Consider the following 27,297-nt stretch of genomic DNA (forward strand, 5'->3'; position numbering starts at 1 on the left):
CCCTCGCAAAATCCGTCGCTAAAATGTTTTCTTATATTGAGAATTAGCGACAAAAAAATTGGTGTCGCTAATCTGTCACTAAGTAGCGACGATTTAGCGATGAAAGTTTTTTGTCGCTACTTAGCGATGAATTCATGAAGAAAGTTTTCTCTAGCTAATCTGTCGCAAATTTGCGATAGAAAAAATTCGTCGCAAATTTCCGTCGCTAATTAACAATTTTCTTGTAGTGCCAGCAGATGATGGTAAGTTAAACCTTTTGATTCCCACTGTTAATGTTGAACTGATTTGGCTGAACATATAAAAATTTAAAGTTTCACTAGAATGCTACTACATATGCTCAATTCGTGTAAGCATTGAACCCCATTTCAAGGTTTCTTGTAACCACCATTCTGTCCATTAAACCCACTATGTTAATGATCTGGACACTCACGTTGGCAATCTACACGTCCCACTCTATTTATGTATACCTTACCGCTACCTATAACATGCTAGCTCTTATATATAATACATCAACCCATTTCACATTTTGGATTACCTATAGTGACATTATATGAGTTCGATGTGATTAACAGGGTCACCATATATCCCTGAAAACTAGATTCAAGCATGCTGCCTGGGCAGTCTCGGTTTGACTGTACATCCACCATTTACTTAACCTTTTACCAGGGATGGGTGCCAAACCTTAACACGAGGCGTGCAGGTCGATGGAGTCCGATCTGTGCATCACAACATTAGAGGGCAACAAACCTAAGAACAGATTGTCCTATATCGAGGATACAGTGTCCATCGGTTCATTACTATCGTGACTACCATTCAGTTATAGGGTAGTAAAATATCCCAGTACACATCCTTTACTAGACTAAAAATATCAAAATGTTTACGAAAAAATTGAAACAAATATTCATGTGAACTAAACGAACAAGCATTGAATCTATTATGCTATATGAAGCTTTTAGATTCGCATATCTAGATCACAATATGCTACACACAATATAAAGAAAAGCAACCCTACAGTCCAATGCATGGTTCGATGTCAACTAGGAATGAAATCAAGGTATGTTTGGAGGGATGCAACAAGATACATGTACCACAGAGCACCAAACACACGCACAAAAATACGATACCTCTTACCTTGTTGAAGACCAAAGGAGTTTTGCGAGAGGGTTTCCTCTTGCTCCACACGTCTCCATTCGTCGTTTGGTTCAGCGTCAATAAGAAGCCAAGATAGAAAGATGGTGATGGCAATGGCTGGAATGGGGAAGACATGAAAGAGGGAAGAAGGAAGAAGATCACACGGTTGAGAGGGGAAAAGTGAGAGAGAAAGGGAAAGGGTCTCCATGAAACTCGTTTTTTGTAAACCTCTCTTTGTTTTCAGTTTTTTTTCTTGTAACCCCCACCTCCACTTTTCCTGATTTCGAAAATATGGGAAAGTGGATCTTTCCAAAGGGGAAAACAATTGGGTTTCTTCTTTTGGAAACCGCCCAGTCGTCCCCTTTGATGGTCCAGCGTTTCCTCATTTAAACCCTTCTTAAATGAGGAGGTTTCCAAATCATTTTGAATTTCAAAAGGCATAATTTTTTTTCAAAGTTGTTTTTAGCAAAAAGGCTCCCTGGCGCACAAGGGATTCGATATGGGGTCCTCTTCCGTAAGGGGTAACAAGCCCCACAAGTGTGCCATACACAATTTCGTTGCATATCTTTGCAACAAAATTTTATTTAACCACTTATAGACGTCTGGTGGGTTTTTCCAAAAATGACGTCTTAGGTATTTATTTCTTTTTCTCTTAGTAACCGTCCTCCTTAATTGAGGTCTTGAAACTCCCCACCCAAATTTCAAAATTTGGGTGGCTCATTATTTTCTTTGTTTTGAGACCTCCCCCATTAAGGTCTTCTTAATGGAGGAGTTATTACACAATTTGATTTTTTTTTACAAAAACTGTCTTTAATAAAAAGATAACGGCGCACAGGGGGATTTGAACATGGGTTCTCTTCCCTAAGAAGTAATGAGCCCTTTCAGTGCACTATTGTTTGTTTCATTGCAAATCTTTGCAGCCAAATTGTATTTAACCTCATTATGGTGGAATGACTTTTATTAATAAAACCTTTTCTTTAGCAAAAATGTTCTGGCACTCAAGGGATTTGAACCTGAGTTCTTCTCTCTGTGAGTCAACCAACCAAACCACTGCACCAACTCCTCTTTAGTTGCCCCTTTTTGCAACTAAAATTCTTTGATCCTATTATGACAATTCATCTAAATCCCTGAAATGGGCGTTTTCACATTTTTTCCGCAAACTGGGTTTCGAACCTGAGACGTCTCTTCTTGTTTTGCCTCTTGACTTATTATCCTTTGGGCATGGGTTGTGTCTCAGTAGATGGAATTTCTCGTATGATTATGAGAATTTTTTTCAATATATATATATATATATATATATATATATATATATATATATATATATATATATATATATATATATAGTGAGGTCCGAACTCGCGTAAGTAAGATGTACAAAGTGGCATGAGTACTATTTAGGAGGAATCAATTCCCAAGAATCATAAGTCAAATTCATAATATCTAAGACTAGTCAATCCCTGAATTTGGGACCTAAACGAGGAAAAAAACCTTGTTATTTCATGTGAATTACTAGAAAGTGTATATCGATAGGATATGGGTCATAACGAGGCCGATTTTTGCAAGAGATGAAGATTTAAAGATATGCTTTGAGAATTTAGCTGAAATTAAAAACTAAAAATTGGATTTTAATCGGATTTCAGATCCATCCAAGATCTGAATCCATACATCGTATTTGAATCCAAAACCTTGATCCAGTTTGGATACAAGATCCATTTGGATCGACTGTATATCACTTTATCGTATTTATTTTCAAGAATGGTAATATTTATTTATTTTGATAATTATCAAAAATTTTGCGGGTTTTACATGTCTGATGTTGTCCGACCTCCAACCAACCTTCACCTTGACCATTGGTCCTAGAGGTGGACATGGAGCCAACCCAACCTGATCAATGCTCGTTAGAGTTCAACAAACAAGGTCTTCACTAGGACCCACCGACTCAACCCAACACTTAGCAGGCTCTGGTTGATACCTGATCTTATCGGGCTAGGGTTGGGTCAGGCCAGGCCGCATTGATTTTTTTTTCACCCAGACCCAAACCCGCAAGTCTGATTAATACATGAACTCGAATATAATTTGTGAGATTTTATACCAGACCCAAACCCGACCTGAGTTCTAATTAAGACCTGCAAGTTTTCAATGTAAAGATGACAAAAAATATGGTTTTACCGGGTTTGGTTCATGTAGTTTTTATTGGGTTTGGGTATGGTTTTTCTTATAGTAGACCCGATTAGACCCGGGTCTGAACCCAATACCATACCCAAAAATTGGATGCAAGTCTGGTTCCACCTGAGTCTGAACCAAACCTGACCCGTTGACATCCCTAATGCTAGTTAGATTCATATTCGAATGGAGAAAATTGCGTGTGTCTGCAATTTTACATGTAATTGTATTTGGATATCTGTAGAATTCTAGTATAACTCAGAACTGTATCCATGTTCTATTATAATCAGATACAGGTTTGGCTTACCAAATCTGTCTGATAAAATCCAAGCCATTGACATCCCTAGAAATTAGATGTGTTTCCAATTTGGGCTAGTATAGAGAGCTTGGTAGATCTAATATGAGCAAATGGATTGGGTTTCGTTAGAAATCCAAATCATATTTAATATATTATTATTACCAAATCAGAAATTTTGAAAGTATCATGTTTTTATCATGATACTAACAATAATCTCCAAGGTTGTTAAATGCGATGAGGCGAAGCGAGGCGTTGAGCATGTTATGAAGCGAGGCGTAAGCCTAGAGGCATTGGAGCGTAAGCTTTATGATCAAAATAATAAAATAAGCTTCAAGACCACTGTCCTCTCACACATACCATCAAACACTTGGCGTGCGTGGTGTCAATAGCTCCACGAGCTCGATTGGCGATCTATGAGGTCATTTGGCAAGAAGATTAAGTTGGCAATATTTTTTTGTTAAGTCCATCTTTTTCAATCTTATCGACTTCCAACAATAACGTATTAATCAGAGTCTCATTTCTACGCACCACTCCATTCATGAGTAATTGGTTGTCCTTTCTGGGGTTTCTCATCATCCAGATTACTTATGGCTCTGATGCAGTCCTCTGATCAGAGTCCCAACATAGAATCAGTTTGAATTATCTATTCTCTGTCTGATGGTTTAATGAAAACATTGAGATGATAAGAAACATTACGCCAACATGCAGGGTGGCCTTCTATTATAGGACACGAACTGTTAAGGCTGTATCTAGATAACTCATGCAAACCTCAAGAAAGATGATTACAAGCACAAGCAGAGCATGTGAGGAGAAAAAAAAACAATATACAAGGAAAAAATCGTTCTATAACAGAAAGATGGCATTCACAATAACTGATACTTGCGGACACCCATCCAATACTACAACAGATCCATGATACTGCATGGTTTTGAAGCAAATTGTCAATGCAACTAGGTGTATATATTCAAAATACAGTTAAAATCATTCAAACAACAAAAGGTTATGGCAGAATTCTCAAAATATGGTTTGCTGCTAATAAGAAAGGTCACACCAATTTCACAATCATAGTACCACTACAAAGTGTAAAGAAAACAACTGGAAAATTAAACTGAACTCACAGGATTGTTGGCTGCAAGAACAGATGCAATACATAAATCAGCTAGCTCGTGAATTTCCTCCATGTTATGCTATTTCATCTTATTCGTACATCAGCAAGTGCATATATATCCCAAAAATAATTGCTTTAACACTAAAACATGGATGATGCATGGATAATCTGAATGTTACAAAAAGCACAAAGTGGTAAACGCCTCATTGCTACGCCTCAGTACCTTGAGCATGTGCTTCGTCTCTGAGGCATACACTTCAAGTAGTGAGGCGTACGCCTCTCACAACACTGCTAATCTTTGTTTTTACTTTTAGTGTGTATGTCCATACTTAGTATGTTAATCTAACTTTAAACCTTTTATATTAATGTTTGCAAGGCGTTCAACTACTAGAAATGCCTAAAATAAGTTTAAGCTCAGTTTGGGAGCCTTAAACTGAAGGTTGTGTTGTGGTTTCAGACATGCTTTCATACTCTTTTACTGAATGGGAGCAAGGGTCATTGCTGAAACAATGTGTTGGGACTGGTATCAGCAAGCACAACTAGAGATGACAGTGGACAATGCCCCCACCTCGATCATTCCGTTTGAACCGAAGATGGAAGACATGAAACAGGGATGAAGGCAAGGGATGAAAGTTAACATCAAAACCCGTATGGGGATGGAGGCAGGGATGGACTCAAGCTTTTTCCTGCCCCATCCCCAATCCTTCTTTGAAGATGTCAATGGATCGAGAGGAAATGGGGTCCTGCCTCGCCTCGCCCCGTTTGAACCAAGAATGGAAGACATGAAACATGGATGAAGGTTAAAATCCAAATTTGTGTGGAGATAAAAGAGGGGATGGAGGGCAGGATTTTGAGAAGGGCAGGAGTGGAGACCATGTTCCCCACCACCGCCCACTGTCATCCCTAGGCCCAACACATTTCAACACTTTTCACAAGAGGATGTTTTGGCAATTCTATCCCAACATGGCAACACCGTGTTTTCTCATGCCAAAATGTGGTGTTGGGGATGGAATTGCCAAAAACATTCTCTTGTGACTGGTGGCGGTTGTGCAATCAGGTAACATGTTTGCCAACACACACTCTCTTTCTTATAAATGAGAGCAAATGGTAGTATTGTATTTTTGTCACAGGACTATTTACTTCAATGGGCCAGTACGGCGCGACGGTCCTTCCCCACCGCCGCAAGCCTACTTGTCAGCTCGCTTGCCGATCGCGGAAGCTTGTAATTAGAGTGCAAGAGAGCAAAAGAGAATAGAGGGAGAGAAATTGCAATCATAAGAAACAATCACAACGAGGGTGAACAAAAGAAAACTCAACACATTTACTTCATTCACAATTTTGCCCGCAGGCTATTACAGTTCAAGTGTACAGGTTGCCCCTTCGGGGTATTGATTCACCTGAACCGAGCAGCTTACATCAGACTTAACAAAAGCAAAACAGACTTTAAGCGCAACTATACAATGTAAGTCGCAAGGGAACATGATCCCCCCTTCAAATCATGTGTCGTCCTCGTTGCCATCTGTTTCGTGGTAAGCTCTGACTTCAGTCGGGTAGCGGTTGTTCATTCGAAATGCAGGCTCCCACGTTGGTTCCGCTGTTTCCTCCCACTGCACCAAGTATTTCTTTGCCTCCCCCAAGTAGTTGACTTTGTGACGAAGGATCTGACAAAGGTGCTTTTCGTCCCGTTGTGCTGCCAGGACCCTCTGCATGATGGGAGCGCGTTGTGGCACACTGTGTTCTGAGCCTCTATCATCCGGATGGAACTGCTTGAGGTTACACACGTGAAACACCGGGTGCACCTTGAAGTATAAGGGCAACTCCAACTTGTATGCCAGTTTGCCCACCTTCTTTGTGATGGTGAAGGGTCCTTCATACTTTCTGAGCAGTTCGTGGTGTCGCCCGTGAAAGATGCCTGTACGATCAGGATATAGCTTCACCAACACTTGGTCCACAACTTGGAACCCCATGGGCCGACGATGTTTGTCCGCCCACTTCTTTATTCTCTTTGCCGCCTTGTGTAAAAATGCCTTCGTCAACTCATTCTGCTCGTGCCAGTCACGAACAAACTGATAGGCGAAGGTTGGCCTTCCCTTTTCTTGTGCGGCAAGAGTGTGTGGGGTCAGTGGCTGTTGCCCCGTGGCTATCTCAAACGGGTTGTGGCCTGAAGACTCGCTCTTCTGCAGATTGTAACAAAATTGTGCCACATCAAGGAGCTTCACCAAATTTTTCTGATTGGCACTAACAAAGTGCCTAAGGTATTGCTCAAGTATTCCGTTGATACGCTCTGTTTGCTCATCAGTCTGCAGATGAAAGATTGTTGAAAACAACAAATCAGAGCCAAGTAGCCAAAATGCTTTACGCCAGAACTTGCCCGTGAAGCGAGCATCGCGATCACTCATAATACTTTTTGGTATGCCCCAGTGCTTCACTGCATGCTTTACGAACAACTCTGCAGTCTTCTTTACAGGGCACTCCTTGGAAGTTGGGATGAAGGTGACATACTTTGAGAAATGATCCACCACAACCAAAATAGAACTGAGGCCCTTTACCTTTGACAGACTAACAATAAAGTCCATAGAGATGCTATCCCAAGGACGTTCTAAAATTGGTAGAGGCTCAAGGAGATCGGCAACCTTCTGGTTTGTCCCTTTATCTTGCTGGCAGATCAGGCATGTCCGCACATACCCCTCAACATTGTCTCTCATCTGCGACCAATAGTAGCCGCGCTCAAGGAGTGCTAAGGTCCACTCCTGACTAGGATGGCCGATCCATAGTGTATCATGACACTCCTTAAGTAGTTCTCGGCGAAGGCTTCCCCACCGCGATATAAAGATGCGTCCCCTTTTTGTTACGAGGAGGCCATCCTGTAGCCAAAATCGCCGAGTCTTCCTTGTCTGCGCCAGAGAAACAAGGTGTTGTGCGGTCGGATCCTGCTGCATACATTCGCGGATGTGGCTCAACAATGCACCCTCCAAGTACACTTCAGAAGGTTCCACACGCGCAGCTGCCAGTTCAGCCCTACGGCTCAGAGCATCCGCCACAACATTGGTCTTTTCAACCTTGTACTGCAAGGCAAAGTCGAACTCAGCCAAAAACATCTGCCATCGAGCTTGTTTTGGTGTCAACTTCTTCTACGTCTGAAAATAGCTTGTGGCCACATTATCCGTCTTGACGACGAACTCAACACCCAAAAGGTAGTGCCGTCAGGTCCTGAGGCAATACACAATGGCAGTCATCTCACATTCATGCACTATGTAATGCCTCTCTGCATCTTTCAGCTTGCGACTCTCATATGCGATCAGATGACCATCTTGCATAATAACTTCGCCAATGACAAAGTCTGAGGCATCCGTGTGGACTTCAAAGGGTCTCGAGTGGTCAAGCAATCGCAGCACCAACTCCCTCATTAAGGCTTTCTTCAAGCCATCGCAAGCATCTTAGCACGTTCCTGTCCAGAGCCATACCTGATTCTTCTTTAACAAATCTGTGAGGGGCACAACAATGAGAGAATAACCTTCGATGAAACGCTGATATTAGTTTGCCAAATCGAGGAATGACCGCAATTCTGGCACTTTACTTGGAAAAACCCATTCTTGGATGACCCTTATCTTTTGCCCATCCATACACAACACACCACGCCCCACAACGTGGCCAAGGAAGCTGATCTCCTCCTGCTTGAAGAGACACTTCTCTCATTTAACACAGAGGTCGTTCTCCTTCAGCACCTGAAACACTGTTCGCAAGCGCCCGACATGTTCCTCCATGTTGTTGCTGTAGATCACGATATCATCTAGGTAGACTACTACAAACTTGTCTAAGTAAGGGTAGAAGATCTGGCTCATTAAAATCGTGAACGTGGCTGGAGCATTTGTCAACCCAAATGACATTACTAGGAATTCGTCCATAGCGGGTGATGCAAGTTGTCTTCGTCTCATCACCTTGAGCAATCTTCACCTGCTAGTAACCCGATCACATATCTAGCTTGGAAAAAATACGGGCACTGCCTAGCTGGTCGAACAAGTTTGCTATCAGTGGCAATGGGTATTTGTTCTTTACCGTGACCTTATTCAAAGCACGATAATCCACACATAACCGTTTGGTGTCATCATGTTTCATCTGAAAAAGGACTGGGGCACCAAATAAGGCTTTTGATGGATGAACAATGCATGCATCCAACATCTCATATAGCTGTCTGCGCAGCTCCTTCTGCTCAGCTGACCCCATACGGTATGGAACCATTGCGGGAGGCTTCGCTCCTGGGGTCAACTCAATCTTGTGGTCGACCTCACGTCTTGGTGGAAGACGCCTCGGCAATTCTGAAGGCATCACCCCCCGAAACTCCTCCAATAGTGGGGCTAGGGTCTGCGATACTGCTGCTTCAACCTTCCCTTCTTCTACACGCATTGCAACTAAGAATGTCTGTTCCCCATGCTTGATACCCTTCTTCAGCTGCATTGCCGATAACATCGAAGACTTGCCTTTCTGCGTAAGGCACTGTATTATGTGAGACAGGTCTGACCCCATGATCGTCAACGTGTTAAACTTTGACAACATTATAACATTCTGGCTTCGCAGAAACTCCATACCCAAAATCACCTTGAAATCATCTAGGGGCACCACAGAGAAGTTGACTTTGCCAACCCAACTCCTCACTTGAGTAGCCACATCTCTTGCTTCGCCAAGGATGGGCTTGGCGTCAGAGTTTACCGTCTTGATGGTCCTTTGCTTTGGTCCAGGCTTCAAGCCCAACCGTTCTGCCTCTTCCCGCGAGACAAAGTTGTGTGTGGCTCCGGAGTCTATCATTGCTGAAGTAGACTTTCTATTCATGATGACTTTCAAGTACATAAGTTCCTTACTGACCTGCATGTTCTTAGTTGCTCAACTTCTAGCCGCGTTAATCGATTGCATGACCTCCATCCTTGGTTGCATCGCTTCAGTGTCACTGCATTCAGTATCGTTGCATTCTTCCTGTGCAACATTGGCTTGCCCGTCATCCTTTATGAGGCGCTTTGGGCACTGCCTGATGACATTTCTATCACCACAGAACCAACATGTTACAACCGCACCCTTGTTGTTGTTGTTATGCTTTGTGAAGTTCTGTTTCTTTTCGAATTGATGGCGTGTCGACGCTTCACCTTTACCATTACGCTGCTCATCTTTCTTGCCTCCATGGTCAGGCTTCTTCCCAACTTTGGTTGATGGGGTGAAAGGCTTACGCTGAGTGTTAACTAAGCGCTCGGCCTCCACATATGCATCTTCCAAAATACGGGGGTTGCTTTTTTCCACTTCAGACTGGGCCCATGATTGAAGTCTCACAATGAACCAGTTGAGCATATCGTCTTTTGGCATGTTAGTTATCTTCAGCATAAGCTTCTGGAACGTTCTAACATAGTCTTGCAACAAACCAGAGTGTTTGAGCTCACGAATCATCCGGTACGCCTGCCTCTGCGCATTTCTTGACATGAAATAGTTACGCAACTCCATTTTGAAGTCGTCAAAGGTGTCTATCACACATTGACCCCTCTCTTTATCGATGCGCTTCCGCTTCCACCAAGCGATAACATCTCCATCAAGTAAGGCCGCTGCAGCCTTAATCCTCAGATCTTTAAGAGTCACATTCTGGATATCCAAGTAGTCTTCTACTTGGAACAAGAAGTTCTCAATGGCCTTGTTGTCACGAGAACCATTGAATTTCGCGGGTCTTGGCACATCAATCCTTGATGGCCTCTCATCATTCTCGCCATTTAGGGTCACCGTCCGCTGCAATGTACGGTTCTTCAACTGAAGCTCCCCTACTTCAGTCTGCAAGTCGGTCACTGTAGTTGTCAACGAAGTGATATGTCCTATTAGTAAGTTTACCTGCTCTTGCAGGTTTGCCACCACATCATTCAGTCAATTGAATGATTCACATGCGCGTGAAATCACTTCCTCATGCGAAGTCACATCTTTCACCAGCTTGTTAACAGTTGCAGCCAACTCTTCTTGGCTCCGAGGTGAACCCATCTTCTCAGCTTCGACAATTGTTTTGCCTTTGGTGTTGTGCAAGTTTTGATAAGGCGCCACGATGTCTTGCTCACAAATCGCAACCTGTCGGCGTGTCTGTCGACACCGACTCCGGAGTCCCTTCCCCCAGCACGAGAATGGGCTCTGGTACCACTTGTCACGGGCCTATTTCCTTCAATGGGTCAGCGCGGCGCGACAGTCCTTCCCCACTGCTGCAAGCCTACTTGTCAGCTCGCTTGCCGATCGCGAAAACTTATAGTCAGAGTGCAAGAGAGCAAGAGAGAATAGAGGGAGAGAAATTGCAATCACAAGAAGCAATCACAACGAGGGTGAACAAAAGAAAGTTCAACGCATTTACTTCATTCACAATTTTGCATGCATGCTATTACAGTTCAAGTGTACGGGTTGCCCCTTCGGGGTATTGATTCACCTGAATCAAGCAGCTTACATCAAACTCAACAAAAGCAAAACAGACTCTGAGCGAACTGTACAATGTAAATCGCAAGGGAACAATTTTAGTCATTTTCTTTATTCGTCAACTAACATAAGTTTTAAAGCAGGCCGTTAAATGTAATAATTTAAACGTTAGGATGTTTGCAAATAGTTGATAAGTTAGACATCTTTTTGTAAATTATTTTTATTCATTTTTGCATACCGCTATATTTATTTCTTAGAACATTTATTTTTTGCATTTATTTGGCTGATTAAAACATGAAAAGATAACAAATTCAATTGCTTAGGAGATTTTCACTACTTTATTTTTCTCATTTTGATTTGTCAGTATATATATATAAAGTTCTCATCGGAAGAGTTTCTTTTATAATAGACCCGAACCCGATACCATACCAAAAAAATGGGCCCAAGGCTGATTCTACCTGGGTCCAAACCAAACCCGATAAGTCGACACCCCCATACATGTGAGGCCAATGTAGTCAGAATAGGTCAGAATTAGCCAATTCAGATCGAACAGGTCCTTAGCTTATTCCTGATTCACCTGTCATTTCAACCCAAGTTTTTAAATATTTTTAATATGAAATTTTTTTTTAAGTTTTTAAAAAACATTTTTATTTTTTAATGACACGTCATTAAATGGTGAAAAAGTGCCGATTCGATTAGATCCGATTTAGTTTTTTTTAAACGGATTCACCTACTGAACCGATTTTAACAACATTGTGGGGGACGTGCCAGGTGAGTCCAAGAAAAATACCTCAATTCCTGTCTGCAGGGCGTTTGTTTGTCCTGCAATGCAAACACATCCTACGGGTATATAATTTGTTGAATAACTAACCGGTAAGGATTTGCCTAATATGTTGGGAGTTGCAGAAACTATCTTCACAATTCACAGGCTCACAGCTCAACTGATGTTTATATATAAGAGGAACCGATTCTCAACTCCCAACCTTAATGAAAAACATTTAAAACGGCAAAATACGGGTGTCAAATTCCTCTAAGAAATTGAAAGTTCTCATTTTTTTTATTTTAACCAATAAAAATAAATAATGCAGATATACATTTTCGGAAGAAATTTAATAAATATATAAAAATCGCTTGTTTTTCATTAAAAATAGCTGATAAAAATATAAATAATGTGATAAAAATGCATTATCAAATTTCAATGAAAAGGTCATGGTATTTCAAAAAAATCACTATATTTTACCATTTAAAACAGTGACCTATAATGTTGCGCTTTTTTCATGATATTTTAGAAAACTTTAACCTAACCGTTGCATCAAACAAAGATTCGTCTGGTGTTTAGCTTGTTGAGATGGATTCCCAAATACCATATGGATATCTATGTTGAGGTATGTCACATGGACACAACATTGGCACGACACGCGACACGACATATTTCGTTGTTTAGCATAGATTTTCATTAAGAGTAGCATAGGGGGGACCGAAGACACATGTGAATAAATTGGAGCATCCTTGTGACAGATGTCAAGATGTAGACAATCGCCCTATCATTGAAAAAAAAAAACTTAGAAAGAAAACACATCCAAGTTGGTGAGTTCCTAGGGGCAAGAGGTAAGCTCATAGAGGTGCGCGATTAGGTTAGGTCTATGATCTTTGGGGGCAGTTTCTTAGTAAAAATATATAATTTTTTTTTTTGGCAATAGTGCTGACCCATCATGGTCAAGGTGGGTTGGTCACCACCATTTGCCCAATAATAGTAAACTGACGTGGATCCAAGGTGGAGGCCACATTGATGTCCACAGACATGAAGCACCAGCCTATCCAAACAATGCACTAGGTGTGTTGCAAACTTGCAACACTGGTGTTTGGAATTCCAACACCAGGAATCCAAACACACACTGAATGAAAACAAGAGGGAGGGTTAGGGTTTAAGACGGTATAATTTGTGTCAGTTGGGATGATCCAAATCCTAGCAGGGTCCAATATAGGAAATGCAAATCTATGACTATCCAAAAGTTTGGTTGGTTTGATGTGACGTTGGTCATGTCAAAGGCCATCTGACTAAAATAGTATGAAGAGCCTCACTACTTTTAAAATTTACATCACACTACTTGGCCCTACAGAAACCACTAAATGGTGATAAATTTTTTCACTTTGCACCCTCGCGACAACAGAATTTTAGATGTAGACCTCATAATTCTTTATATGGGAAATCATGACCATTTTTTTTTACATTTTTTTTAAATAATAAAACTTTTTAAATACATTCATTTGATGACAAATGCTGCTTACACCTGAGCATAACACAAATTCTTGAGTATGAGCATAAAAAGTGCTGACCCTAATAATATCTGAGTTGACCCAACCCGAGCACTATGTGAGCCAGGTTTGGATCATGATTTTGTCGGGTACCTGACTCGACTAAGCTTTTTTACTTGGTATTAGACCTGACCTGAATATTAAATATATATATTTTTAAAATTATGCGGTTTGGTTTGAAATTCTATTTTCGTGATCTGACAAAACCCAAAACCGGTTATCAGTTATATGGGGTTTTCTCCTTCAAATAAATAAATAAATAAATAAATAAATAAATTATATATATATATATATATATATATATATATATATAATTTATAAGTCCATTGACAGCCTTATTTGCAACAAGAAGTGGTGCGCACACTAAATTGAATTCTTGCATATTTTTCAATTTTAAGTTTTTTTTCATTATGCACACTCGCTCCTCGTTATAAGATATTAGTATAATCATGCGAACTTCAATTTAATCTTTTTATCTACATGGTTTCATTGATAATACTAATAAAGCCTAGTCATATGAATATATATTTGCTACAAATTATATTTTGTATTTTTGATGAATTTAATCTTACTGTGGTGTACATGATTTGTTTAGTAAGAATTAGCTTTCAAATCAGAAAATTCTAAAATGTGCATCCAAGTTTTTCCAATGATTTGAAAAATCATGGCAGTAAACATACAAAAATTTATGATTTAAAAAATATATAATTTTATTGAAAAATATATGGATTTTTTTTTTCAAGTAAGCTCAACCATGGGATAAAGGACACCACTTGTGGCTTGTGAAATCCTCTCTGGGTTATAAAAAAAGAAACCCTTCTAGTATGAGGTCTCATGTCGATTGTATGCGTAACAATCCATGTTCCAGACATGTGGACAGACAAATAAGAGACTGTGAATTTGAAAAAGCAAACAGGGCAAGATGAAAAACTCTGCAGAAAAGGCACTTTTATGGAAAAGTCTTCATAATTTGGACCTTCTAGAAAAATGTAGGTTTCACAGGGGCACTTTTGCAAAATTCATTGTTATCTTTCTGCGATGTGTCAAATTGCTACCATTTTTTCCTTACCCTTTCAATGCCCTTAAATTGCAGACGGACCCCATCCCTCCTCGCCTTTTGCGCGAAGGAGCAAGAGAGAAAAAGAAGATTCTGACGGAAGCAAACGTGAGCGATCGTCAGAATTTTCCGACGACTCTCCCCCGGAAAACCCCCCAAGCTCTCCTCCGAAGGTTCTGATTCCGTGATTCCGTTTCCCCCAGGAAAATTCCCTTTCCTCGGAACCCTATAATAGGGTTTTCGCTAGCACCGAAAACCCTAATTTCCCGCTTCTGTTTCTTCCATTTCTTGCCGAAAATCCGTTTTCCGGGGAAATCGGTGTCATCTCAAACCTGTGCCGTGATAGGGTTTTCGAACGATGCTCGACGTTGCTTTTGGGAGGCTTTAATTCCTTGTTCCGCCTGATCGATTGGTTTCTTGGAGGAAGAATGCCGGACGGCCTCGCGCTCTCGCCGACGAGCTCGCGCTCGGTGACGGAGACGGTCAACGGGTCGCACAGGTTCGTCATCAAGGGGTACTCGTTGGCGAAGGGGATGGGCGTAGGGCGACACATCGCGAGCGACAATTTCACCGTCGGGGGGTTCCAGTGGGCGATCTACTTCTACCCTGACGGGAAGAACGCCGAGGACAACTCCCTCTACGTCTCCGTCTTCATCGCGCTCGCGAGCGAGGGTACCGACGTGCGGGCGCTCTTCGAGCTGACGCTCATAGACCAGAGCGGGAAGGGGAAGCACAAGGTCCACAGCCACTTCGACCGGTCGCTCGAGAGCGGGCCGTATACGCTGAAGTACCGCGGTAGCATGTGGTAGGTGTCACGGGTTTCCGTTTTTAGCTTCCGGGTTTCGGCTTCTTGCGTGGCGTAGGAATTTAGGGTTTAATTGGTGCAATTTTGTTCATTTCTTGATTTTCTTTAGGGAATCTTGATGGAATTTGGTTAAGGTTTTCTTTCCATTCTTAAAAGAATTCCTATGGTATTGCACTCTGATTGCTTCTCTGGTAAAAATCGTGTTTATCATGTTAGGTCGACTTTTTTTATTATCCTTAAAAGTGTTTTGAGTTGCACCATGACGACTTTATAGATTATTATTCGATGAAAATACTGGATTTCTCGATTTATCTTTTTGTTTTCGCTAATTCTTCAAATTCTTTTGTTTGTTGCTAATATTCCGATTCATTCTTGTATAAGTATTTGTTCTTTCGCTTGTTTTTGGGATTCGTTGGGGGTTCTGATAGGGCATTCCTATCATTTGTGGGATTTTTTTTGAATATTTTCGAGTTTTTGATTTCTTATCTTATTAGTCCTTGGATTGGCTGTTTTCTGTTTGGGGGAAGATTTCATAGTCGTCTGCCTGCTGTAGGATGTCATTATGAGTATATTGGCGTTTTATTGTCCTTGAAGAATTGTGTTGTCTGTACAGATTGGAATTTTATTTCTGTCTCTTGGTTGTTGCTAAAATTCTCTTGAAGTATTTGTTCTCTCGATTGATTTCAGAGATTCGTTGGGGGTTCTGATAGTGTTTTCCTACAAATTGTGAGAATTTGTTTGAATATTTTTTGGATTTTGATTTCTTATTTCATTAATCCTTGAGTCGTCTTTGTTTCTGTTTGGGGAAGATTTCATTTTCGTCTGCCTTCTACAGGATGACATTATGTGTACGTTGGTGTTTTATTGTCCTTGAAAAATTATATGTGGTTTGTACAGATTTGAATTTGTTACACCAGAACCTTTTTTCATTTTGGGCTTCAGGGTCATACCATATTTTGAGAAGTGGTTAGATAAAAGTTTCTGTGTTTTTGTTACTCTTATAGATCTTCAGTTTTACTATATTCGGTGCATATATTTTTGAAGTTTCATACACCGAGTGATTACTATAAATGGTAATGTCCACAACTTTTTCTTGTCTGTCATCATTGCACAATTAGAAAGATGTTTTTATTTTTATTTTTTTCATATTTATTCTTGAATTTTGTCAGAAATTGAGCTATTATTACTCAAAATGATTGATGTTGTTGTGAACTGTTTATTAGAAGGTCTGGATTCTGACTCATGCTGGTTATATAATTGCTAATTTTGGAGAACAATTTTTTCTGTGCAGATTTTGCTTTTGTTTTGAAATTAGGATTTCTAGTCAAACAAGTTGGAGTTGTATGTCAAAGCTAATTTCTTTGGTTCGGTTCTTAGTGTCAGATCCTCATTATTAGCACAAATGTGTTTCAACTTTCTATGCATTTGACCTTACAACGGTGTTGACACCTTTAAAAGCTAGTTAGGTGAATTATGCTTAATCACGTCTTCATTGAGTTGTCGTGCTATTTGTCTGAACTGTTGTCAAGCTCATTTCAGCATTTTTGAGATTGAAAGTATTTGATTAATCTGAATGTAATCATTTTCTACAATCATGGTCAGGATTTTGTGTCCCATTGAAGGCTACCATGAAACTTGGGGATCTCAGAGATGGAGAAGGTTTCTTATTTGCTAACTGATCAACGACATTTCTCCGTCTCATACTCTTTGCCAATGAATCAGCTTTCAAGCTGGTGAGCAGATCCCTAGTTGACAAAAATTTTGAAGGTCTCAAGTTTTCTTTTGTTCTTGGGCCATAATGGAAGGCAGGATATTTTCTTCCCAGGGTGCATATACTTTGGTGGGAGTTGTTTCTCACCATGGTTTCAGCTAGTTCAAGTGGTGAAATAACTTCTAGGATGATAAAAGGTTTTTTTGGATAAATACTGCTTTAAGCAAGTGAAGGCATCAATAGGTTATTTTATCACTCTGAGTTGAAATTAATTCTGTCAGAATGGAATGACAGTATGGGAATGACGACATCTTTTCTTTTCAAATAGTGAGAACTGAGAACCTGTGAGTTATTTTGCATGTGATAAATGTCTGAAATGTGGGCAGATTGGAGGTGATAATGTTGGGAGACACTTTTTGAGAAAATGTAATTTATTACATTTGAAGGCCAGAGTGGAGTAGGGATTGACAAGGCATCACCAATTTAATGATTACCAACAGGGAAATACAAAATTATGCTTTTTTCTGAAGTTACTCCACAGCCAAATCATAAGATCTAGGTTCTGTGAGCATGTCATCTATGAGTCAATTGATCTGAAAAAACTTCACAGGAGACTAGCATAGATCTTTCACTGTGAAACATGTGAAATTGTAGAACTGCAATGAGATTATTAAGTGGGTCTACAAAGAGGTTAAATCAATTTGTTGTATATACATTTGCTTTGGGAATTGCCCTTTAATACAGTGAGCTGTTGACAATGAGGTGTCATACAGAATCTTAATCTGTGATGCATGAGATCCTGACCATAGTGGCTGAGTACCTAGTGTTAGTGCTGCCCTTGCTAGACACAGCTGGACAACAAGAGGCTTGAAAAATAGATGCTACCCTATTTTCCATGTATTGGGTTTTCGATAGAGGAAGCAACAGTGTGGTTGAGCAGTACCATCCAACATGGTGGCCTAACATGTGCTGCAATCCCAGAGGAGAAAACATGTATTGAAATCCCATGCTTTCAGTCAGTCTCTTTTGCTGCAGCATTTCAGACATGATGGCTGGAATCCCTGGAGGTAGCATTGGATAGGAAGGGCACATTATGAAAAGATACCACAAGGATTAACCTGTAATTCATCCTTTCTGTATTGTTTATTGTCTATGTAACTAAGCAAAGTCATATTGTACTTTTGCATTTGCAGATGTGATAAGATGTCAAATGCTGGTTTATAACATTTTCCCGGGAAACAAAACCAAAACATGGGATGGAATAATATTCTTTTCTGATATTTGTGCAATGAAATACTAACATATTAAGGTGAATTACTTGTAAGTTGATGTAAAAATAGTTCAAACTGTAACCTGGAGTCTAAGTTGGCACCAAGTTGCACAAAATGCGTCAGTTAAAGCATCAACATGTACTCCCAATCACCAGATAGTGAGCTTTTCATGGTTGTGGCATTTTTGAGTTTGAACCTTAAATAAGATGATCATTGTGGTTGGTACATAGATTGAGAACTTGTGATTTACGTGTTCCTTAAATAAGATGATCATTGTGATTTGTACATAGATTGACGACTTGTGAATTACATGTCAACAAACAATGAGGTTATGTAAGTTGGTTCCTTATGATCATAGAAAAACATATATGGATGCATGTGTAATTTCGATCTTATTTGAACTGATTGAAGTCGCAAGTTTTTTCTTTTAAAGCAGTGTTGAAGACAAATTTGTATTAATTTTTTGATGAATATAACTCACTTAAGAAATATTCTTTTTAGGGGTTACAAGCGCTTCTACAGACGTGCAATGCTTGAAACTTCAGATTACCTGAAGGATGATTGTTTAAAAATCAATTGCACTGTTGGTGTGGTTGTGTCTGCTATGGATTGCTTTCGGTTACACTCAATACAAGTCCCAGAGTCTGATATAGGCCAGCATTTTGGTGCGCTGCTGGATAATCAGGAAGGCTCAGATGTTGTTTTCAATGTTGCCGGAGAAAAATTTCATGCCCATAAGCTGCTATTGGCTGCTCGATCCCCTGTATTCTGTGCTCAGTTCTTTGAGGAGCTGCAGGAGGACACACATGAAATTGTTGTCGATGATCTAGAACCAAAGGTTTTTAAGGTGAGATTCTTCCTTCTATTATGTGTTCAACCTCCATTCGACTTCCATTTTATCATGTAATTGTAACTCTGGTTTACTGGCTTTACCCAGTTATTGGTGTTTGATTATTGTTTCGGGAGTTTGAGTTCTATTACCTTGACTTCTTTTCTCTTTATGTTGGCTAGGCTTTGCTGCACTTCATATACAGAGATACTCTGATGGAAGAAGAGATGACTTCATCAGGTCCATCTGGTTCATCTTCGGTGTCCGAAACCCTTGCTTCCAAACTTTTGGCTGCTTCAGATAAGTACGGGTTGGCACGACTAAGGTTGATGTGTGAATCCTATCTGTGCAAGGACATATGCGTTAGTACTGTTGCCTGCACCCTTGCGTTGGCAGTTCGTTATAATGCAACAGAGCTAAAGGCTGTTTGCTTGAAATTTGCTGCAGAAAATCTCGCAGGTTTGGCTTTGTGTTTCCTATGCTTTCATCTTTGGTTGGTTACGAGAGTTATTCTTGCATTTGAAATGTATAGACAAGAAAATTGACTCAGAAGCTATTCTGAATGCACGCAAATGATACACTCCTTCCAGAACATGCACACACACACACACACACATGCATTTTTTTGGAGTGCTGTCTACAATTACGGATGGCCTGTTTGTTGCGTGGGATGTGCCTTTTGTAAGAAAAGGCACCCCCCTCAAAATAATCATAGTGCGTCTTTTACATATGGAGTGTGCGAGAAACCTGCCCCCCCCTGCACCTTATCATGGATTTGCTGTTGAAGCGTTAGGGTTACTAGGCTTCAAAACTTTTTACAGTTGGGTTGGTTTTGACTGCAAACAGATACTGTGAAAGTAGGAAAGCGAGCATTGAGGGACAGATGAGTGCAAATCCAACAGTTTTGAATTGGAAATAGGTTGAATGCTCCAGTGTTTTTTCTGCCTGTTACTGATCTTTTTCCAGTGATTGCTTTGCACTTGGGCTGTCCATGTTCTAAATCTGTTGTGCTTGAATTTGTATAAACTTCCGATGCAGCGGTGATGCTAACGAAGGGGTTCGAGTATCTCAAGGAGAATTGCCCGTCGCTGCAGTCTGAGCTTCTGAAGACAGTGGCTGGATGCGACGAGGAGTGCAGCAGCCAAGGGAAGAGTCGCAGTGTTTGGGCTCAGCTATCTGACGGGACGGACACAAATGGAAGGAGAGTGAGACCACGAACTTGACTGATACCTGATGTTTTTGCTGCTTGTAAAATGTTAATTGTGTCAAAGGATGCTGATGATGGTAAAAAAAAACTCTATCTGATTCATTAATTGGTTCTTGCAGTTTGTTAATTTGTTCTCTTTCCTTGTGTTCTTTATTCAGCTGGGCATTTTGATGTTCCAAGAAGCACACGTTACTGTTATCATCGTATCTGTTCACTGCGTGTGTATGGGTGCAAAACGCACAGACAATCTAGAGCAGATCCGATCATCGCGTGGCACTAAACATCGCCGCATGAAACAGCATTGCTGCCCGCAATGGTGCATCGTGCACAGCTATTTTCGCCATTTTCACTCCGCAATTTTCTGTGTTGCGGTCATGCAGTGACCTACCTGACCAGCAATTCATCTTTGCATTTTTTGTGATGGGTGGGTTGTCCATTTCGAGAAATGTTTAGATGGATGGTCAGCACTGCAGTAGTGGAGCTGCATGCTAACCATGCACCTGTGCTGCATAAAAAAACTAAAATTACCTCTTACACAAATGACGGCTGGTTAAAAACTGCCAAAATGGAGATGGTGGTAAAATTCAGCCATTTTTTTCTTCTGATTGTCAACTTTTTTTTTTCCGAGAAGAAAATCCCTGGTATTTATTGTTTTAGGAAAAGATTTGGAGTTTTGGTGAGTTTATAAATATATAATATTAACAAACTGGAGATTTTAAGAACTTCACACGTGAATTTGAACCGATCACCAGAAAAAGGATCGTATCCTATGACATATGTCGATCCTATTCGTCCAACTAAATGCCTTCGGACATGCGCCAATGGGTGATAATGTGGATGGCTAAAATGTATTCACTTGGCCGGCTAGGATTGTCATATGCTGTGCTGCATCATATGTCATAGGATATGATCCTTTTGGGGTGGTCGCCAATGGTACCGTTGGATGGCCCCTATCTTATTTTACCGTCATAGTTTATGAAGCAAAGTGTTTACCGCATCCGAAACGCGCTTCTCCATATTGCAAGATCTTCTTGTAACTATGGTTTGGAATGAGTGATGAGGTGGGTGGCACACACATAAGGATGGGAGAGTGGCAGGCCCGACATATACCTTAACCCAGTTCAATGTGTAGGCAAATTATCGACCTAACCTAGCCCAGCTTAGATCTGTTTCTTGGGTGGACCTAGACGACCTATAACCACAAGTCAATATATTGGCAAATTTATCATCGGTCGTCCATATCTCATATTGGCTATATATCATTAATTTAGCGGCAATTTAGTGATTGGTGACACATGTAAATGAACGATTAGAATTTATGTTTTTAAATCAATTCATTAGCGGCAAACTTAAATTAATCTTAAGAAAAATGAAACGTATTATAAACAATGTACGTAATTCCAAGAGAAAACAAAATGAACCTAAGTTTCAAAAGTGTTCACGTATAAAAACCTTGCTTAATCTTATTTTCTAGGCCAATTAGGAGTTGAGCCACCCAATAATTCAAGCAATTCAATTCATGGGCCTCTATAATTAACAAACAAAAACGTGTCCATGTCATGTGACAGCATTAAAGGGTAAGGCAGGTCAAATTTTATATATCTAGGTGTGTCAACAGATAAGGTATGATGCATGGATAGGTCTAGGATTAGGTTTAGTGGGTTTATGTGGGCTCGGTTAGGTCAAGGGTTTAGGTAGGGATGGCAGTGGACCGGGGCGGGGGACAAGGTCTCCACCCCACCCCGTCTCAAAACTTTAACCTTCATCCCCGGTCCATCCCCGTGGCCGGGAAGACGTTGGACCTCCACCCCCGCCCTGTCTCAAAATATTAATCCCCACCCCCGCCTCGTCCCTGCCCCGCCCCTGCCACATCCCCGCCCCGTCCCCGTTTTTATAAATGATGTGCTCTTTTTTTTTTTTAAATGCGTACATGTATATCAGAAAATATAACCAAATTTGTGCTCTTTTTTCTAAACCCTCGCAAAGAAATGCGAGAGCAAGAGAAGGGAAGAGGAGGGAGGGCGAAACACTCACGACGAGGAGAGGGATGAGGTTGAGGAAGGACTTGTTGCCGGTGCGTGGAGGCAGATGGAGCGCTTCATCATGGTGTTCTTGCCCATGAGGATGACAGAGTCAGGCCTGAGGCCCTGGCGGATGTTCTGCAGCTGGTTCAACCCCACGTTGTCAGCAGCGACGATCAACACCTGGCTGTACTGGTCCAGCATCTGACACAACTTCTTGTCATATATCACTTTCTTCTCCGCCTTCGAGTACTTCACCGCCATCGCTTTAACCCTTACCCTAAAACCCTAAAACAGAGAACCAAAAAGAGAAAAACTTACAGAGCTCAGAGAGAGAGAGAGTGTGAGAGAACGTTCATTTAGTATATAACCCTAACTCCGGATCATAAAATTATGTATAAGCCATTGATTAGTTGTGAAAATAATGAACATGTCCCCAAGCATGTAGAGATTAATGATGTTTGGAAATGGTGAAATGGCGGGGCGGGGGCGGGGACAAGGCGGGGGGAAAGTGTCAGTCCATCCCCGCACGGGGATGAATTTTAACCTTCATCCCCGCCTCCATCCCCGTTTCATGCTCTCCATCCCCAGTCCAAACGAGGCGAGGCGGGGCCCCGCTTTCCCCCAGTCCACTGCCATCCCTAGGTTTAGGTCAAAGTCAAACTCAGGTAACAGGGTAAACCAGTTCCCATAGGTTTCAGTGGAAAATTCACTATGCCAAAACAACGTTACAAAAAAATCTTAAATTTTAGGAAAATATTCTAGACACGTTGGACTCCATTGAGTTCAAATTTCATGGTCAGAGGGTTTATTTTCTAAAAGAAAAAATTAAGACAATTTCATAGTTTTTCTATAGGCAGGACTGGATTTGGTTCAAGGTTTGAAATATTAATATCTCATAACTGAGATACGATAAAATCATGATTTTTTGGAAGGGTTAAACTAGAGATTCTAAAAAAGGTCGTGTCCAAATTTCAGATGCAGAGGCTCAGCGGTTTGGGTTGGGTGATTTTTCTAAGTTTGACAAATAACAAAGTTTGTCAAAATTTCTATTTTAGGCAGATTTGGGTTTGGCTTCTAAACTAGATTTGGACCCATCCTATATCTATGCATTGTGTGATTGTTGGGTTAGTAAAGCATTGGAGGAAGCACCAAGGAGATTGTTCATTGGTGGATTCCACAAAACCCACATCAAAGAAGTGGGTGTTGTTTTTCTACGTTGAAGAGGGTGTTGGGAAAGAGTACGAATCCAGTCCTTTGACATAGGATGGGTTTCAACCTACATTCAAACCTAGACGTTCAATTAACTTTTAGAATTAGCTACATTTTCACCTGGATGTGGACTAATCTTAGCTGTCAAGACGTTTCAGCTGGACGGATAGGATCAACGTAGGACAAAACAACTGCTAGAATTAGCGACATTTTCACCTGGATGTGGACTAATCTTAGCTGTCGAGATGCTTCAGCTGGACGGATAGGATCAACATAGGATGAAACCTATCCTTATGTCAAAGGACTGGATCATTTTTGTGTTGGAAGGGCAACACCCTTCCCTATTGCTATTTTTTGGTAAAAAATTAAAAATGATGCTCCCAAACACAGGTGTGCATCATGGATTGGACAACCCAGTTCCAATGGGTAGCTTCCAAACACAAACGGGAGTGGTATAGGCATTATCTTAAGATTAAACGAGGGGTCAGTCTCAGCATTTTAGCCAAGAGGGCTTGAATCTCGCAAAAAGAATCCTCCACCTTCACAATAATAGCCAAAGGAATCTTTTAATAGAAAAAAATAGCCATAGGAACACTTTTTCCATTGGTTTTTTATGTCTAGAGTAGGGTTTATCATGGTTTTTTATTTGTTTCTACATGGGTCGCAAGTCAAAAGGCAGCAGGAAAAGGTCAGAATCTATAGCCTCACCTATAGCCTATAGGTGCGTGTCGGCTCAAAATTCCACTATGTTTTTGAGAATAAACAATGACAAATATTTGGGGCCACTAATTCTGTATCTAACTAAAAAGGAGTACCCCATCAAATATCATGATACAGGTGATCATACGTGTAGATGAATGTAAACGGTTCGGATTCAGGTCCGATGAAGCTAATATTGTATCGGGTTCGAGCTTGGATTTGGATCAGAAAGTAGAAAGCTCATATCAAATCCAGTTTTTTACATCTAAACAGATTTGGATATCTATTAAATCTAGATATTTGTCGGGTTTGGTAGCAAAACTTTAAACAATATCTTCATCGAATATTATTTTGGCTTACCAAACTAGGTTAAACGGTGTTGAATTTGGTTGAATATCGGGTAAAATCCAATCTTTTGGCACCCCTGTGTATAGAAAAGCAATTGTATCATATCATTTTGTACTACACTTCTTGCCACATCTTGAGGGACAAGTTGGCCTGATCTTCACCCATGCATGATCTTTAGGATCCGTAGCTTGTTAGGCACTCTCTCTCTGCATGTTTTTTTCTTTTTCTTTTTTTAATTAGGGTTTGAAATGAATAATATCTGAAATCTTACTTCTACATCAAGTTTTCCTACGGAGAAATAGGCAGGTGTGTGTGACGTGTGCACCACCTTAAACCATCTAAGCAAATGATCGGACGGTCAATAAAAACCACACACATGTAACCTACATAGTTTGTTTAGTGCAAAACAGACAGAATAATATCATAATGATTTATAAGAAGATTTTTCAAGGCTGTATGAAATCAACAGCTCACAATGTACCATAATTTTACAACTTGATTTTATTTTTAAAACCATAATCTAAGATACGTTTTTAACAAACAAATTAGGTTGAATGATCCATAAAGTTAGATAGAGTGAGAGATATTCTCGACCCTTATGCACAGGGAGGCAGGGAAGGGGGGCCACACCAAAAACTATGGGCAGAGTTACCGACCTGGCTCACTTTGTCCGATGATGGTTGCTCAATTAGTGACACGGATTCAGACAAACTAGCTCATGTATGAGCCCAACACCTGCACATCAGCAACCATATGGAACAATTCCCCATTTGTTGATAAAATAATGAGTACCCATTTGTTGATAATTCTTCTAGCTAGTAGGGAAAAAGGAGAAGGAAAACATGGCATTAAGTTAATTCTGGACCTGTAATAATGTGGGTCCTGCTGCAAAATCATAGGGAATGCATGTTATTATCTTGCACGTAACGAATTAGTAGGTAAATGAAAGCAACACCACCAAGAGAGAGAGAGAGAGAGAGAGAGAGAGAGAGAGAGAGAGGGTCAATTATTCAATGCATTCAATTATTAATGGCGACCGGTTGTTTCCCTATAGCTCTAAATGCCAACCCTATGAGTATGATGGTGCCGACCCTATCTCATATGACATACGCTACCTGGTTGAGACTTGAGACCTTTTTGTTTTGTTGCAAATTATAGGATATTGGTGATGATGACATACTTGGCTAAACAAAAAGCTTCTCACTAATCACTTTTCCATTTTGATGGGGTACAATTTTCTTCTAGCTAGGAAAACTATTTAACTCACTGTGAAAGCTTATTAATGAAGAAATTCAAGTCCATTTTTTTTAAAGGCAAGCTGGGGTTAGGCAGACCCCAACCGGTTATTATTCAAACCACCACTGGGTTTTGAACCTATAACGTCCCGCAACAAGGAGACGTGTACTGACAGCTCCTATCATCCAAGCGGAGCATCCATTGGTAGATTGTCACACTTGGAACAACTTAGTTGGCATCTTACTGTTTCTGTCGAAGGACAAGACACAAAAGTTCTAGATAAAATTATTGTTGTTCCAACAAAATAAACATCAGAAAAATTTGAGTTCGAATGACTCAGATACAGCTCAAACATTGAGTCAGACTGGTACAAGCCTGAACAATCACCCGAGTGGTTTTTCTCTCTGTTTCGAAGCATTTTCGACAGAGTTAACTCTGGCATAAGAAAACAAGTAAAACATAAAATTTATAAGAATGTTCGATAGCTTTCGAACAAGCTAAGCCATACAATTTTTTGACTCTGAACGAGAGAGTTATGCTTAAAACACTGACAAAGATTCTTATTTGACAGAATTCTAAAATTTACCAAATCAATCATATAATATATCAAGCACCCAATTGCACCAAATTAGATTAATCCAGTTTTAGTTTTTAGTGTTTATAGTTCAACTTTCGCAGGAAGACACTTTAAATGGTATTTTCTACAATATGAAAATCCCGTTCTCCTTAACCCGACTTCAGTTAGCCTAATTAAGCAAAATATCAAAAAAGATAATCTTTCTAAACAAGTGATCTCTAAAATCAATTTCAGAAATCAATGTCTTCTAAATAAAGCGTAGTAATCTTTAATCTAGTAAAGCAATTTTAAGTCAAACCGATAACAAAGACAATAAAAAGATGGTTTCAACAATAGTTTGAAGGTTCACAATGACACAGAACCATGTTCAGAAATGACATAATTTTTGCTCAAATTGGTAAATGAAAGCGAACAACAACAATAACAAAGAAATGGCAGACGGTTGGGAACACTGGTGGGTCATAGTAGCAACAATTCATGGCTTTCAGGTCCTCCATGTAGCCTCTTCAACAACGTTGAAAGCTAACAACTCGAATAAGCACCAACCATGAATATGAAAGGCTCCAATGGTATCAAAATGTCACGGTTTATCTAACACGACAACTGTAATGACCCTAACTCATATCCCTTGAAAATGCATTTTTTTTTTCAAAACCATTACAGAAATTTTTCCAGAAACCCGGGGACTTTACAGTTCTACTCCCAATTAGATAAAACAACCAATCACAATAAAGCTTACAGTTATCATTCATACCAAACCAAACCTTTATTGAACTAATGAATGATAAGTTTCAAGGCAATTGCATAAATGAATTTCAGAGTGCAATAACAACTAAATGAAACAAAAATAAAATAAAAGAAGATTGAGTCATGCTGTCCATCTGTGAT

The 27,297-nt window shown here is 40.2% G+C and overlaps 1 protein-coding gene across 1 annotated transcript; it reads left to right on the forward strand.

Annotated features, from left to right (window-relative positions):
• The first annotated feature begins 14,548 nt into the window (after nt 1-14,548).
• Nucleotides 14,549-20,443, forward strand: LOC149827616 (BTB/POZ and MATH domain-containing protein 4-like). Its single transcript, XM_090019532.1, has 4 exons — nt 14,549-15,298; nt 18,782-19,127; nt 19,292-19,568; nt 20,148-20,443. Exons 1-4 carry the CDS (start codon nt 14,922-14,924, stop codon nt 20,330-20,332), a joined length of 1,185 nt encoding a protein of 394 aa, XP_089875658.1. The 5' UTR covers nt 14,549-14,921; the 3' UTR covers nt 20,333-20,443.
• Nucleotides 20,444-27,297: the final 6,854 nt, after the last annotated feature.

This window comes from Nuphar pumila, chromosome 10, assembly GCF_984573655.1.
Source record: "Nuphar pumila chromosome 10, dmNupPumi1.hap1.1, whole genome shotgun sequence".
Taxonomy (NCBI): domain Eukaryota; kingdom Viridiplantae; phylum Streptophyta; class Magnoliopsida; order Nymphaeales; family Nymphaeaceae; genus Nuphar; species Nuphar pumila.

Coding starts and splice junctions, on each gene's coding strand:
- LOC149827616 (XM_090019532.1), top strand. CDS start 14,922: ATGCCGGACGGCCTCGCGCTCTCGCCGACGAGCTCGCGCTCGGTGACG. Junction 15,299..18,781: donor AAGTACCGCGGTAGCATGTG/GTAGGTGTCACG, acceptor TATTCTTTTTAG/GGGTTACAAGCGCTTCTACA. Junction 19,569..20,147: donor TGCTGCAGAAAATCTCGCAG/GTTTGGCTTTGT, acceptor CTTCCGATGCAG/CGGTGATGCTAACGAAGGGG.